The 16,137-nt window shown below is 48.3% G+C and overlaps 1 protein-coding gene across 2 annotated transcripts in view; it reads right to left on the bottom strand.

Annotated features, from left to right (window-relative positions):
* Positions 1–557: 557 nt before the first annotated feature.
* The window catches only part of HUNK (hormonally up-regulated Neu-associated kinase), a 43,437-nt gene continuing 27,857 nt past the window's right edge, over positions 558–16,137 (bottom strand). The window contains exons 6-10 of one of the 2 annotated variants that reach the window (XM_038142531.1): positions 14,301–14,436; positions 10,873–11,041; positions 10,259–10,342; positions 5,687–5,867; positions 558–3,438 (exon numbers count right to left, since the gene is read on the bottom strand). In XM_038142531.1, the coding sequence (XP_037998459.1) occupies positions 2,801–3,438; positions 5,687–5,867; positions 10,259–10,342; positions 10,873–11,041; positions 14,301–14,436 (1,208 nt within the window). In that variant the 3' untranslated portion in view covers positions 558–2,800. The remainder of the gene's footprint in view (positions 3,439–5,686; positions 5,868–10,258; positions 10,343–10,872; positions 11,042–14,300; positions 14,437–16,137) is intronic. The other variant, XM_038142541.1, reaches the window with a different exon arrangement.

The raw sequence follows: 16,137 nt of genomic DNA, 5'->3' as shown, positions 1-16,137 counted from the left end.
AACAGTGCCCCTGGATTTTCTGCTCACCTCTGGGTAAGCATGGCCAGTATGAGCTTGGGGTGTTACAAGCAGTGAAGGTTTGCAGTATTTAGCAGCCCATTTGCAGGAGAAGCACAAAGACCAACACCTTCAGCAACAGCTGCTGATTTCTGCTCTTTCTCACCGAATAAATCCAACACCTGTTTTTCCAGGCAGAAGAGCCTGAACAAAACCACTTTTACCACTCTGGCTCCTGAACTGCTGCCCAGTGATCATCCAGTTTGCAAAACTCTCCTGTAAGTGCTTCACAGCAGCTCAGGAAGGCCCCACAGAGGTGTTTCCATTCCAAAGCTCAGAACTGCTCTTTTCCCAACACCCAGCCTGAAGTGTAAGGCGCATTTTCAGCTGTCAAACACATTCACGACAGGTTTGGTGCCAAGACTGAGGCAAACACCAAAAAAAGATCTCAACCTTCCACTAGACCAGGCTGCTCCAAGCCCCATCCTTGTAGTTTCTGTCCTGAGTTTTTATCTTTGCTACGCAGTGACCTGGCAAACAAAGTCAGCAGTCTGTGGCAATCTTGTTCAAAAATTACATATATTTAATAATGATACCAAATACAGCTTTTCCCCCCTGGAATTTCCACTGTGGTATTCAGTAGGTCCCTTCTGTGGTCACTGCAGTTGGACTGTACATAGCTACTGACTAAGCTGAAATACATGGTTAGGTTTTAGCAGTGTAGTACTCGTATATTCTCTATAAATATAATAAAATACTTAACATTTGTTTTCATTCTGATTCTTACACATATTTCCTGTGTTTCCACGAATGAAAAAAAAAAAAAAACCAAACCAAAACCAAAACAAAACATGTCTCTTTCCTGCCTCCCCCAACCTTTTATTGGGTTCCAAATAAACCTGAGTTTGCAATTCAAGTTGGCATCTGCCATCTGCTCGGGTATGTGAGTCTGATGAACACAAAGGGGGGATTTCAGTGGTCTCTGATTTCAGTGATCCTTGATTTCAGTGATCCCTGATTTCAGTGGTCCCTGCCCACTGGCTTGGCAGCACAAACGTGTTCTTAGCATGAAGAGAATGAAAATGCTCTGACATTTATAAATGAAGGAGTTAAAAAGACCCCCTTGGGATGAACAGGTGCTCTTCACAAATAGAATGCAACACTTCTTCATCTGAAAATGGATTAAATTATTTCAGGGCTGTCTTTTCTCATCACATCGGGGTTTTCATGTGTATTATTTTACACAACTCCCTCAGAGGTGGGACTCGTCATTCCACTGAAGGGTCCAAGATGCTCATGGACTCTCCAGGGCCAAACCCCAGTGCTGAGGGGAAGGTCTCACCTGCAGGGATGAGATGGGTGCTCTGGGCATCACTCTGCTGGTTTTGCCAGCACTGAGCAGCCCAGTTATCTGTCAGTATTCAGATTAATGTCCATTTTTCCCTGCAGATTTTGGTGTCAAGCCTGTACAAAGGTTGAACTATGCCCCTCCTGACCTTGGCTCTGAATATCCTGCTCGTGGAACTGGAAGGAAAACTTCCCAAACAGGGCTAACCCTCAGCATCTGCACAGACACCAACAGGGCAATGGAATTGTAAAAGTATGGATGAAAACAGGGCCTGGATTTCCACCAGTGGCACAATCCCATCTTCCAAAGACAAGAAGTCAGCACCTCTGCTTCCTGGGTTTTGAAATGCCATTCAGTGGTGGCAGCAGAACCAGGCTGGAACAAGCTTTGCTGAGATGCTCTGAACACACAATGCAGGGGTGGGACAGAGGAGAGAAAAGAGCAGTCTTTGTCTTTGGCTAAACCTTCTCATTTATAGGAAATAGTTTGAGGACAGAAACAGAACCAAAAAGATGTTGCCAAGCTGTCAGATGTATCATTTACTTAGAAAAACAAGACTGGTATACAGAACATGGTGTCTTTTAAGAAAGTCAATCTCCACTGCTCATAACAATACCCAATTTTTGGTAACCACTACATTACCAATCTTGGAGTATAAAATGGACTTGGTACAGGTTCATGTGTCCTTTATTAGTCTTTTTAATTCACTGCAGTCCCAGAGAAGCCTTCAGGTGTGTCCAATGCTGCCTTGCTGTAACAGGGACCAATGCAGTGAATTTCCACATGATGACACTTGTTTTTAAATAATCATGTTTCTTGTGACATGATTAAATCACAGTTTTCTTCACAAAAAAATGATTGTGTTATTACCTACTTTATGTAATTAACAGTAAAATCTGCTTTGAATTCCAATATTCCCACTTTTTCTGAGCTAGACCACTCACGTCTTTACTCAAGCTTCTACCACCTTCATCTTCTCATCAGGGCTTGTCAGCAAGCTCACTTTGGACAGAGTACTGGCATTTCCCCCTCTCCTGCCCCAGGAACAATGCCTGCAGCAGCACTGTGTGGCACAGGCAGGTGGAGCAGGGACAGTCACAGCAGAGATCCTGGCCTGGCACTGATTCCCTGCAGGAACCAAACCCTCGGTGCTCATGGTTCTTCCACCCAGGTGAGAGCAGTGAAAATGCAGATCCACGCAGCTCTTGCAGGGTGTTTTACTGTACAGTCAGATGCCAAATGTGATTATTTCTTAACAGCACAAGCAGAGCCCTTTTCTTTCAAGTTTAATATGCAGGACAGTGCCTTCCTTGCAAGCAAACCTCCGATTTCCTGCGCTGCAGCACCGCGGGGTATCACGTGGTGACAGCAACGTGCCTGTGGCTTTCCCTTCTTGCTTAAAGGAGAAAAAGGTTAGATCCCAGAGAAGAGCAGTGCAAACCCCAGGATGTCAGGCTAACACTGGCCGCTGACAGCCTCTGTGTTGAAGGAAATCTGTGTGGGGCTCATCTGCTGCAGCTGAGGCATCCTGGCTTCCAGGGGCTTTTCGCTGGCTGACTGCATGCTCTGGTTCCTCTTCCTCAGCATCTGTCCGATCCCCATCATGGGGAACCTGCCCCTGCTTTTCACACAGTTTGGGCTGCCCAGGGGGTTGCTGGGGACCAGCTGGGTAGGGGACACCGCCTCTTCCTTTGCAGGATACGCTTTCTCTTCATAGGTGAAAGAGACCTGGGTGGGGTGGACGGGGGACGTGCTCCCCGGGGGAAAGAGCGGCGACAGTGTCCTTTCACTGGAGCTTTTGTAAGGGAAATTCATCGGAGAGCCTAAAATTCTGTACTGGTGAGAGGGGGACACCTGGTCTATTTGGTCCTCCCTGTCAACCGACTCGAAGGAGTGCACGATGTTGAGGATGAGAGGGGAGTCCTTGGGCCGGCTCCCGATGCGGGACGGCTCCGGCTGCGGAGACTCCTGCCTCTTGAGGAGCCGGGGGGTCCTGGGGGGAGGCTGCTGCACCTCCAGGTATTCCAGGGAGCTGGAGGTGACACAGCCCGTCTTGGGTGCCTGGGGCTCGTGGAAAGGGCTCACGCTGGAGTCTGCAAGGCAATGGGAGAAGGAAGGAGAAGAGCACACTGCGGTTACCAGCACTGCCCACAGCACCTCAAACACAGGAAGCTGGTGATGCACCAGCCGCAGCAAACGGTCTGGGATGCACTCACAACCCAATTCCCTCACCCTCACTTAATACTAACACCATTGTTTCCCAGGTAATTTATCTGCCCTCTTCCTCACAGGCAGAAAAAGTGCTTAAACTGAAACAGTGCTTAAACTGAAACAGCGCTTAAACTTGAAAAGGAAAAGCACAGTTGTCTCCAGCTGTTTGTATTAATTATATCCACACCACCACACGCACACTGGGAAATCTCACATTTCTCCTCTCTCAGCGCCACTCTGTGTGGCTCTTGCTGGGCCTGTATTCCCTGACACACCTAGAGACACAGGGGAGCACAGTGAGTTAATCCCTGAAGGCTCTCCTTGCATTTTGGAGCAAAATCTGTTCCTGGTTTCACACATGTAAATATGGAGTAGCAGCACTGGCCAGATTCAGGCTGTTACAGTTGGAACAGATTTGCTGCATCCACTTCAGCAAGAACCTTCCTCCAGCAAGGGCTGAAAAGAAATGGAACAAAATCTTTGCAGGATTTGGCCCAGTCAAACAAAACAGCTCGTGGAGAAGATCTGCTCAGCTCCTACAGAACACTGGCACTGCCTCATGACAAGCTAATCACAAGCAAGCACGTTCTGCTGCCTTGACGGAAAGCTGTCCAAGGAACCTGAATGCCAGGCCCCCCTAAGTGGGGGGTAGCTATTCCATCAGTTCCCTGGGTCTCAAATCATCTAAAAAGGATCTGAAATAATTTAGCTCTGCCAGCACTCAGGTCCCAGCAACAAATCTCACGTGTATTTCTTGTGGAGGGATGGTCTTGTCAGGGGTTGAGACCTGAATGGGTGAACAGGGTGAAATCTCACACTTGTCTGGGAAAAGTAGAAAGAAGTTCATTCCGACCAGCTTGTTTCTAAAACTGGCCAAAATTATTTAAGATGTGTCAAAACATAGTCCCCATAAGCAGAGAAATGCTTTAGCTGACAGCTGCATGATTTTCAGAACAAAAAAGCAGGGAGAAACATAAAGAGGGAAAAAAATGAAGTGGATTTTCTTCCCCCTGTGCCTTCCTCCCAAAAGGAACAGCAAATCTCAGCAAAATGGGCATTTAAAATTCTTTTTTTACATTTTATAAAAGGAACTGTGCCCTATTCCTGACCAGCTCTCTGGACTCCTGCCACCCTGCAGCAGAGGTTCCTGTGCTGCCAGACAAACACGACTTGGACAATTTTTTCTCACTTTGAGCACAACAAATGATAAATGATCAAGTCACGACAATGAGCATGAGAGCATCACAAGCCACCACTCTGAATAACCCCCTGCCACCACAGTAAATGTTTTTCATCACTGCATCTCCCCTCATTTAGTCCCCTATCTAACACAGGCTACATCACCTTGCTGCTCCTCAGTGCCTCCCATGCAGGGATGCACTGCCCACACCCCATTTTCCCTGCTCACTCCCCTTTTCCTCCACTCCTTTCTCTGCCAGCAGTTTTCACCCAGCCCTCTCAGGCTGCCCTTTGTGATTAATGCTCTGCTCTCCTCTGGCTGTGACATCTTTTCCTTTCCCTGCTCATCTTTTCCCCCCTCCTTTTGCTGATGCTGAGGCTGGCAGTCCCACCTGCCTTTCCTTGAGGCTGCCCCTTTCCCATTCCTCCCAGGGACTCCTCAGGGAGATCAGGGACTCTCCTTAGCCCCCTCTCAGGAAAACACAGGGGCTGGGAGGAAGGAGCTTGGCTACCAGCTCTGGTTCCTCAGTGATCCAGGGTGGGTGGTGATGCTTTCAAAACAGCAGCGTGAGTGTAGATGAGAGTGAGATGTAGCGAGAGTGAGGACGTGCAAACAGGGGAAGAAGCTGCCTTTTTAAAGCACTGCAGGAATTCTGTCCAACACAGAGAGGGAGGGCTCCTGACTGCTGAGCACCGCCATGGATTCCTCAGGGTGTTTCACTCCACGTGTGCTGACATTATCCAGGCTTCTTTCCCACACCACCCCCAGAGCGACAGGGAAGGCAAGCCCGGAGTTTTTACTCACAAACACACACCATGCAGGACAGGACAGGCTCAAAACCACCACACCACACAGGAGAGGCTCAAAACCACCACACAGGACAGGACATGCTCAGAAGCACCACAGCCCACATGCACACACAGACCCACCATGGTCTTTCTCCCACTGACCTTTGTCCGGACCCCCGGCCTTGGCGACTTTCCGGTCCTTCAGCAGAGCCTTGGTGTTCTGGATCTGTGAGATAAGACAGGAAGAAGGCTGTCTATATGAAACTGGACTTTTCTCAGTTTTCTTTGGGAGCTGACGGTGAAGGATCTCCCCTTTCTTTTCTTGCTCTTTGAGTTTTTTGTCCTTTAGGTTGTAAAACAAACAAGAACAATTTGGTTTACTCAAGGGAAGTTGCAGTGACCCCCAGACCTACAAGGTGGATTAAGAACCATGTATTTACAAGGAACTTATCTCAGAGTAACTAAATCCTCCATGTCTCATTTGCCATGATTTCATGGCTCCCATCTGCTCTGACATTCAGGCAGTGTGCAAGCTGGTTTTGGAAAATTAAAGGAAAAGGAAAGCTTTTCTCTCAGAGAAAGCAGATGAAGGTTTGTGCTCCTCCACACCTGAAATACCCTACTTAAGCACCAAAAAAACCCTTTGATTTCTCTTTACTCCACTCCCTCTGACATTTAAAAAGGTGATCTGCAAAGTTTTCAAGAAGTTTAAAGCCTTTGAGTCATTTCTCTTCTGTCCAGACAAGATCTGGAGGAACACAGCCCTTGCTTTTACAGCATCTCTGCAACTGCACAAGACATGGAGGGGGAGAAAATTATTGAGCCATCCCTTCCCTGAGCCATAACTCCTGGCTGTGATGAGGAAGGCAGCTGAAGGTGGGATTGCAAGAAGAAGATAGGTTTGATCTCCAGTGATGACAGAGGAAAAACAGACCCTGGGAGCAGGACTCTGAAGGGGAAGTCATTTTTCAAACAGTGCAAATTCATTGTATCTTCTTTCAGTCACTGGATTCAACAAACTACATTACACCCTTTACCTGCCACTGATTCTAGGGGAGCCCAAAGCCTTATTTCACATTATAAAATATTTTGGCTGGTTTGGGGTTGTTTTTGTGGTCACAGTTCTCATTTAAGCAACATGTTTTGCTGCATCTGATTAAAAGGTCACTTCAAGTACAAGTCTTTTTAAAAAGTGAAGGAAAGTTCCTTCCCCCAATTATGTGCCTGTGTTTTGTCTGGTAATTATGCACTGCCACTCTTGATTTTCTTTTGCAAGCTCACTGACGTGGAGTCTGTGAAAACCCTCAAAGTAAAGTGCATAAAAACACAGGAGAGAGGAAAAGAAAGATGCAGGAGACAACTTGGATTCTCCTGGACCACTAAACAGCTCTGGAAGCAAGACAACATGAAGAGGCAAAAATCTGGACTCATTGTGAACATTCCCAGCTCAGATGGAGCCTGGCTCCCTGCACAGACACTGTCTGGGCACTGCTGGGCTCACCAACCTTTCGGGAGCTGCAGAGTTGGAAAGAAGACCTTCAGTGCCTCATAAACCAAAGTTTTTAGTTTTAATACCAACATGGTTGACTTGGGAGAAGAAGAACCTGAGATCCTCCTCACTGGAGGAGCCTTCCTTCGTGCATGTGGTTTTTGTCCCCATCCATCCCTTATCCCCTGCAATTCTTCTCCCTCTAGCCAGCTGGCTGACCCTTCCACAGGCACAAAGGAGCCCCTGGTGGGGCTGCACACTTCTGCCCACCTTTGGAGGTGCCCATCCATGCCGTGCTTGGAGCCTCAGTGCAGATCAGGCACTGGTGAGGGTGAGGTGGCAACAACAGCAAAACCAGCAGCAGCAAGAACACTGCTAATAATGCTGTGGGAGTGCCCCCCTGCCCCAGCAGCCAGGGGAAGGGGTGCAGCTGGTTCTGAGCCCACCACACTGCTTCTCCTCCCACGGCTCTGGAACTCTGCTGTTGAGCCTTCAGCAGAGACCAGCCTCTCCCAGGGAGCTTTTTATGCAGGTGCTGGTGAGGATGGGACTAAGTGGTGACTATATGAAGCCCTCAGGAGCCAGTCCAGGCTGCTAGGAGCTCTTTTGGATGGGTGAGGATGGATCTGTGCTGGCTGCTGCAGCCTCTCTCTGCCTGCAGGACGTTCCAGGGCTGCAGAATTTTTAGCCTGATGGTGCAGGAGCCAAGCTGCAGCTCCTCACCTGCCAAGTGCTCCTGCCTTTGCCCTCACCCTGCTGGCACATTCTGTCAGCCACAGCAACACAGCCACTCCACACAATTAAAGCACATTCTGTCAGCCACAGCAACACAGCCACTCCACACAATTAAAGCACCCCTGGCAAAGGAAATTCACGTATCCGGTGCTGCCAATTAATTACTTCACGCTGGATGAGCACTGCAAATGATCTTGGGGAGTATTTCTGAAAGTGCTAACGTTGCTCCTTAATGACCACGCTTGTGAGAGGCTCAGGACCTGAACTCCCAAGGTGCCAGGCACTCGTACTTGAACAGGAAGGCACATTTCATTCAGGGGAGTTACAAAAGTTCCCCCTGCACTGCAGAGTGCACGGCCCTGCCCCATAATGCAGGAGCTGTACCGGTATGCTGTGCTTGAATAGGTTGGGAATTACATCATCCTCTGCTATTTCCTGTCCTGACCTTGACCCTCAAACCTACTCTTAGTCCCAGCAATGGATCTGAAAGGCAGATAAAGGGTATTTGCCTTGGCCATGTCTGACACGGTGATAGGACAAGGACACCAGCTGTTAAAAATTGCAAATTCCACCTCTGAGCCCTCTGAGCTCCCCTGGAGGCACAGCCATTCATCCCCAGACCCCTTCCACAAATAAAGAGATGGAGAGAGCACAGACTCCTGCCTGCCTGCCTCTGCCCAGCCTGGCTACCTCGCACCCACAGCAGCCTGGGAGGAGACCTGCTGGAGAGGAGGGGCAGGACACGACCACTGCCCTGTGCCCCTGCCTGCTCCAGCTGCTGGCAGCCCCTCCTGGAGCCGAGTCCTTATTTCCCATGGCTGGAAAGAGGTGGGAGAAATTCTGCTGAAGCTGGAGCTGACCATCCCTCCCCCTCCTATTCCCATGGCAACCTGCAGCTTTGCTCCCTGGGAACCAGTGGCTCCCAATTCCTCCTGTGAGTACAGCTAAAGTGACAGGAAACCTTGTGGAACCAGAGAATGGGGTCAAAGGGACCTCAGAGCCCATCTCCACCCCCTGCCATGGGCAGGGACACCCTCTCCTAGCCCAGCCTGGCCTGCACTTCCACACTCTGTGCCCACGCAGCAGGAGAACGGGCTGTTATCATCACTATTGTTATTATTATTATTATTATTGCAGTGTCTGCACAGAGAGTGCATCCTGGTAAATATTCCAAGAGAGACATGACACCCCCTCATCCCCTAAATAGCTCCCCTGAGACTAATTCTGAGTCCAGGAGAGGCTTTGGAGGGAGCTTCCCTCCCTAAGCAAGCCTACAAACCAAACTGGGGCCACACCCTGGCACTGCTGCCAGCTCCCAGCTTTCCTCAGGGCAGTGAACTTTCTAGGCACAGCCTCCCCTGCACAAGGAGGGAGCAGAAGCTGTGAGCTGATCCCTGGAGAATGCAGAATTCCCAGAGCACTGCCCAGGGAAGTGACACCAGCAGCTGGCCCAGACAGAACCAGGATGCTCCATGCAGGATCTGAAGCCTTCAGCTCCCAGTACCTGCCCCTGTTTCCAGGGAACAGCTTGAGGAAGTTGTGAGAGCTTTGTGAAATGTCACATTCATCGAGTCTACGCACTGCCGGTCCACTCCAAGCAAGAAGGTTTTGATTTATTCAAGAACAGAGTAAGTACTTTGCCCTGATATTTCCATCTGGCTTGCAGTCCAGCTTGTCTTGCAAGCAGCCTTTATAATAAACAAAACCAGCCACGACACCCATCTGCCCCTGCAATTAGATAATCAATCCAGTGCTGAGGAGCAGCTTTTGGAACAGGCAGCCTCCCAGGAATGCTGCTCTTTGTGCTGGCAGGGAAGACTTGCACAGCTCACATTACTCCTGTAATTTTAGTGCTTGGCAAAGAATCAGCCAGGGAAGAAAAACCCAGCCAGGATTTAATACAAAATACCTTCTCTGCTTGCAGGCGAGAAGACTGGAGACCAACAGAGCAAAAGGTTAAATCTTTTGTCTGCCCAGGGGAATTCCTTCATGATGCAGAGGGCTGATGCCACATCCCTTCTGCTAAGGAGCAGAGAAAATTGACTTTGAAGAGTGCTGTGCTAATCCAGCTTCACTGCTCCTGGCAGCCAAGGCAGGGTTGGCCCAGGACACCAGGAGGGTCACCCTGGCTGTCACTCAGCTCTCTGTCCTGCAGCACCAAGGGCTCAGGGCTCAGAGTCTCTAGAACACTCAGTTTTCATCTTTTTGTAACACCAGCAGCTTGCACCCCAGAACAGAGCTCCCTGTGTTTGCATCATTTTGGTAAACAGAGATTTAAAATAATTTAATTTCTTTAAAAACACCAAAGTCACCTTTCTAGCTCCTCTCTTGGGGGTTACTATTTGTTTGTTTGAAAAGAAATAAAGGGAGTTATTTGTCCTGCACAGGCAAGACCACAGGTGTTTCTTTTCTCCACAGGCCCACAAACCCATCACTTTAATCACAATCACCAAGGATGCTCAAATTCAGTCTGCTTTCAGAGCACTGCAACAAGCTTTGCTGAGCTTTACCTCATAGGAGTCTTTATTGGCCTTGTATTTTTCTATCTGGTATAGCTGGTTCTTGTGGCAAACACTGTCCTGGCCTTCAGCCTTCTGCAGAGAGAAAAGCAAAGAAAAGTAAAATATGTAAGATAATTAGAGAACACTAAGGTTTAATTACTGCTTAGTGGACTGCACCCACTCTTGGCATTCAGTGGAGGAGCATCAGCTCACAGAGATGATGGATTTAGTCCATCACATTTTAAATATCATTGGGGGCATCATCACTAATGTGAAAAGGACTGAGGGAAGAAAAAAACTAAGATGCCGTTGTCAGATTGGAAGGCCTGAGCCGTGCTCGGGGACCAGGGACATTCCATCAGGTAAAACTTTCAGCTGACTTTTCACTTCAAACCTAAATAAGTTTAAGAGCTCTCAAGCTTCTTCTTGATGTCCTGACTCCATAAACTGTGTTACTGGCATTCCAAGCAGCAGAACCAACCCAACACAGGGGCGCAGCACTTCCCAATGGACGGCCCTTGGGATATTCTGCAATCCTGTGAGACCAAATGCCACCAAGCCAGGCCACTCGTAGCCCTTCTGTCCCCTCCTCCCCCAGCAGTGGCAGGAGGCAGCTGGCTCACCCTGAGGCTGGCCAGGTAGCGCTCCAGCTTCTTGTTGAGCAGGAAGTAGATGGCCAGGGTGTGGCTGGCCCTGTTGGACAGCACGGTGTTGATCACGTCGCTGTTCTTGTAGCCCAGCTTCTCAGTCATGTGCAGCAGCACGCTCTGGCTGAGATCCTCCAGGTGAATCCTGCACAGGGGAGAGGCAGAGCGGGATTTTTGGGCTGTCTTCTCCATGGCAGAGCACCCAAGAGGAGGCCCTAGGGGCTCAGCAATTGGGGGTGATTAGTTCCCTTCTCCCAGGAGCAGGCAGGGGTTGGAACCCTGGCCACGGAGAATTTGAGACTTTCTGTGCTGACAGGCTCTGACCCCCAAGAGAACACTGCATTTGACCTGAGGGCAAATGTTTTGACCCAGGAAAGCCAGGCAGGGAAAGGACAGATATCTGGGAGCACAGGAGCTGCAGGAATCTGAATGAACAGAATTCTGTCCACTCTGTTCATATCTGATGGGAAATAGCACCCTGATGATGCTCAGGCCATTTGTTCCCCTACCCCTGACCACTGAAAATCATGAAGACGAGCTGGTTTTGAAGGAAGAGAGGTAAAATCCAGCCCAGATCTGGCTCTATGGAAACCCTTTTCTCATAATCAAACAGCACTGCTCTGAGCTTCACCCCCTTCCTTACCTGCTGCACAGTGTCCAAGCCCTAATTAGCCAGGGAATTTCCTGCTGGAGAAAGGGGATGCACAGGATTATTCCTGCAGCTCAGAATGGCAACGCTGCTGTTTCCCTGCTGTCACCAGCACCAGCCATGTTTATGTCTCTCTCCTCTATAAAGTCTGGAACAGCCTCAGCCAAGGCGAGGAAAGCAGAACAGAGGTCTTGTGGAAATGCCAAAGAATTGGCTCAGCTTGAGTTAAAACCAGATTTTTCCACAGAACTCTGCTCCTATTTAGACTTCTAAATGGGTTGGCCAGCTTCCCAGAGGTACCCATCAGCTCCCAGCCATCTCCAGAGCAATGCTGGGTTCCAGTTGTTTCTAGAGGATAATCCTCACTCCTAATACCAAGCCTAATATCAGAGGGAGCTTATTTTGCAAGATTCCCCCTCCCAAGGGATCCCTCCCCACCTTTCCCACTCCTGCCTGGGCTCTGATGGACAGGACTGAGACAAGATGTCAAACACAGTCTGGGAAATCTCAAATAACTCATTTCCTTTGTTCCCTGTGCCTATGAACACTCCTTCTGCCCCTAAGGAATGCCTGGAGTTGGGTCTTTTTTTCACAAGTTCAAAAGCAAAACTTATCTTGGCCACTGCACGTTGAGACATCTGGGCAGCAAAAGAAATTCAAGCAATTTCGACTTGAAGAGCTCAGCAAAATGGGAAAATTTTGCTTGCCTTCAGGGAATTTCTTCAACAAAAACAAGCCTATAAAAAGCCTGGGAAAATATTCTCCTGAAAATGCAGCTTCTGCTGTTCTCCCACCTTATCTCCACGTTTTTCCCTTCCTGCCATGCTCCTGTCTTGGCAACAATGGAAGTCATCCCCACAGGAGCGGAAGGGCACTGCAAGAACATCACACAACTCCTTCTGTGCCAATTAAGAGAGGAATTAATCCTTTGCAAATTCAGCAGTGGGGTTTTCACACACCATTTCACCACACCTTATCCATATCTGCACACTAAGGAAAAAATGGAGAAATTCCATGGAAGCTGACTCCAGAGGTACTTTCTGAGACAAGCTCAAAATGAGCCAAGCCACACCTTTAAATGTTTAAAACTTTGCAGATTATTCTCCCTGTAAAGCTCCACTATGACAAAGTCTAGGTAAGTCAAGCCTGGGATATCAACTAATGAAACAAAAGCAATATTATTTTTAAAAAAATAGAGAAAGAATCCCGTTAAAGGCTTTTATCCTTTGCAGCTTCACATGTCCCCTAAATTTGGAGGAGTGATATTGAGAGAATGGCTCTGCCTACTCTCATCCCCTGGGAAACAATTCATCACAGGGGCCACCTGAGGCTTCATTTACAGTCACTGGAGAGGAACTCGTGTCTCCAGGGCACAAAGCCATCCTCCGGCAGGACCAGAGAGAAGTCAGATGAATCCTTATATAAAAAGTGCCCCTATTTCTCTACTGACTGCAACTCTGCACTGCAGGCGTTTCAAGTCCAGCAAGGTTATTTATAACCAAACTGGACCACAAGCACCTTCCCCTCTTTCTTTTTCCCTGGAAAGATTTTTGACTGACCATGAGATTTGTTCTCTGCCTGCTTTTAGTCACATATTCAGCAGGGTGCAGGTACTCAACACCAACACAGCCAGACCATCAAACTCTGACCTTTCTCACCATGGTTTGCATATTCCCTTAACCCACAGCACCCCACAAACAGGCAGAGGCTCTCCTGGAGCAGCAGCCTGGCTTTTACTGACCAATGAGGAGGAGATCATGATGCCTCAGGGTTTAGCTTTTCTATTTTTCAGATTCTGTGCTGCTTTAGTGTGTGGGTCTGGGCTTCATATCAGGGGATGGTGAGCTCTGCACAGAGCAGGGAGATAAAACAATTTGTGGTGGGAACAGAGTATAATATAGAGTATATATGTGTAAAAAGCAGCTTACTCCCAAAGACTTGCAGCCAGGCCAATTATCCAAGATCAGAAACAGGCTTGACTCACAGCTGTAACCAATAAGGAAGAACAGTCCTATAAGACAGGGAGAACTGGGACCTAGAGTCAGTTGTTGTCTAGGCTTTGAAGAAGAAGGAGCAGTGTTGAGAAGAACTACCCATGAGAAATCACCGAGAAGGTATGGGACTCTTGCAATATGATAACAACGCTTTTACATTGAGAACACAACAACAATTCCTGCTCCAGCCAGGGACCAAGGACAAATGATCCAAATCTCAGGCCCAAGAACACAAACAGAAGAGAGAAAAACAAGCAGGATGGGAGTGCATGAGCTAAAGCTGGAATTGGACAATTAACTCCAAGATGCAAATGGAGCAGAACTGATCAAAGTGAGAGACCCTGTGAGTGCTCGTGCATTTGGGGACCATTTTGGGTGCAGCCCTGGCTGGACTCCTGTGCTGCCCAAGGTGCATCCATTGAGGAGATCCTTTGAATAAATCCCTGCTTTATTCTTTAGCTCTGCCCAGCCTCTGTTCCAGGCCAGCCTTCACAAGGCATCAATCAGAACTGCCCGTCACACCTCCCCATTCCCAGGCCTGCAGCAAATGAATCAGAATATCTGCACCCAGCCCACCCTGCAAACAACGCACTGTAACTGCAGCTTCCCCTTCAAGGTATTGCTCTGGGCCATCTCAAGCAGCCCAGGGCCAATCTCCATAACCTTTGGGATGGATTCACAATCCCTAGGATGTGTGGCACGAATGGAACTGCAACACCAGGGCCATTCTGGCAGGTTTTCCCCTCCCCTCCCTGCTGTACCTGTTTGGATAGGTGACATTGGGTGGAGCTCTTCCAGGGTAGTTCTCATTGAGCCATCTGTTTGCCAGGGCCTGCTGGATGTTGGGTCTCTTGGCAGGGTCTGGCTCCAGCAGAGAGCGCAGGAAGTTTATGGCAGCTGTGAAAAGATTGAGGGAAAACCCCAAAAAACAGCTCTATCATCTGCCCTAGGACTGGCACAGGAGATGAGTTGCTACAGGTATGTACCCTGAGCAAGAGCACACTAAAAAGGAACATTTCCCTTACTGCATGCTCCCGTGTCCTTGAGAAAATGGAAGTGCTGATAATGGATTAGTAACTGAAACAAACAATGATTTACAGTCACAATGATTCATATACATTATTTAATGCATTTATTTTATATCCAAAGGAGAGCAGAAAAAGCACTTTTTGGCTCAGAGCTCATTTAAAGTTTCGGAGCAGGTGAGCCAACATTTAATTCATTTAATTCCCACATGAGGGCAAGAGGCTGGAGCCAGGTCAGAGACAAATCACTGGATCAAAGCAGAAGGAGATGGACCAGGGGTGAGTGGAGGGGAGGGATGCAGACGTGGGAAGGAAGACACAGCAAATTGGGCTCCCTTCAATGTGATAAGGATAAATTCTCTGGCTCCCATCCAACCTACAGTCAGCTGCAGAAGGTTTTAGCCAAATTAAAAAGAGTACAGCAAAATTAACAGGCTTTGCTTTGTTCTCCTGAACCTTCAACTTCCAATGACTATCAACCACTCCTCCTGAGTTTCCTGCAAAAATGCTCAATTTTTAAGCCACGTGCTTCTTTCGTGATTGGGAGCAATGAAATCAAGTGATCTGCCTGAAACCTCACAAGAAGTGCCTCTCTGAGCCGAAAATAAACTCTGTTTCAACTAGGTCTGGTCCTCCATTATTTCTCAAATTATCAAGGCTGCATTTCACTGCTCCTAGGTGCAATTTAAGGAGAATAAAACTCCTGTTGGTGACACCACAGTGGGATGGGACAGGATCGGGAGGGTGGAGGATGAGGAATGGAGGGTTTCTCCCTAAACAAATCAGGGTTAGACCCAATACCCAACAACCTGAGCAACCTCAATGTACAATATGCTGCAAAAATCAGGTTTCAGCTGGAGAAACTCTGTGTCAAGAAACTTGGGCAAGAGAGGCTTCATACTCTGTATTTACCAGTTCAGCTGGGTTTTTTTTCTAATCCCTCTCTTCACAAACCACTGATTTAAGTGAGATGCTTTACTTAAATACTCGCCAGCATTTTTGTTATTATCCTACAGCAACCATGTGGCAGAGCAGGAGGAAGAGCCTACATCCACATTCCCAAACTTGCTGGGAGCTGCTCTCTGTGTGCCTGGTGTGCCCTTTCTCCACCCCCATCCCAGTGAACAACAAACCCTTGTTCTCCCATTGAATCCCCTCTTGCTCCAGTATCTGTGCTGAAAACCTCACATATCCCATTGGCTCTGAGCCACTAAAATCCATCTCCCTAAACCCACACTCCCTCCTTCATCACCACCATGCCTGGTCTCCAAATCACCCAAATTCTCCTTAAAAAATCCTACTTCTCCACCCTCGCCTTGCCAAAATGCAAACTAACTAAATGAAGCTTGTGAAGTGACACAGATCAACAGATTCAGGCTGGGAGAAGCTCATTGTGGGGTGGAGAATCCCTCCATCCCTCCCAGAGCTGGGCAGCAGAGAGGAGCAGCAGCACCTTGGGATGGCACAAGGAGCTTTTCCAGCTAAGCCACACAGCTGGGGACAGCAAAATGATTTCCCCAGGGAGAAAACATGAAGGAAAATTAATATATGCAAGGTGAACACCAACCACCTG

This window comes from Motacilla alba, chromosome 1, assembly GCF_015832195.1.
Source record: "Motacilla alba alba isolate MOTALB_02 chromosome 1, Motacilla_alba_V1.0_pri, whole genome shotgun sequence".
In the NCBI taxonomy this organism is placed as follows: domain Eukaryota; kingdom Metazoa; phylum Chordata; class Aves; order Passeriformes; family Motacillidae; genus Motacilla; species Motacilla alba.
Note: the sequence above shows the minus strand (reverse complement) of the source record. Positions and strands in the feature narration are given on the sequence as shown.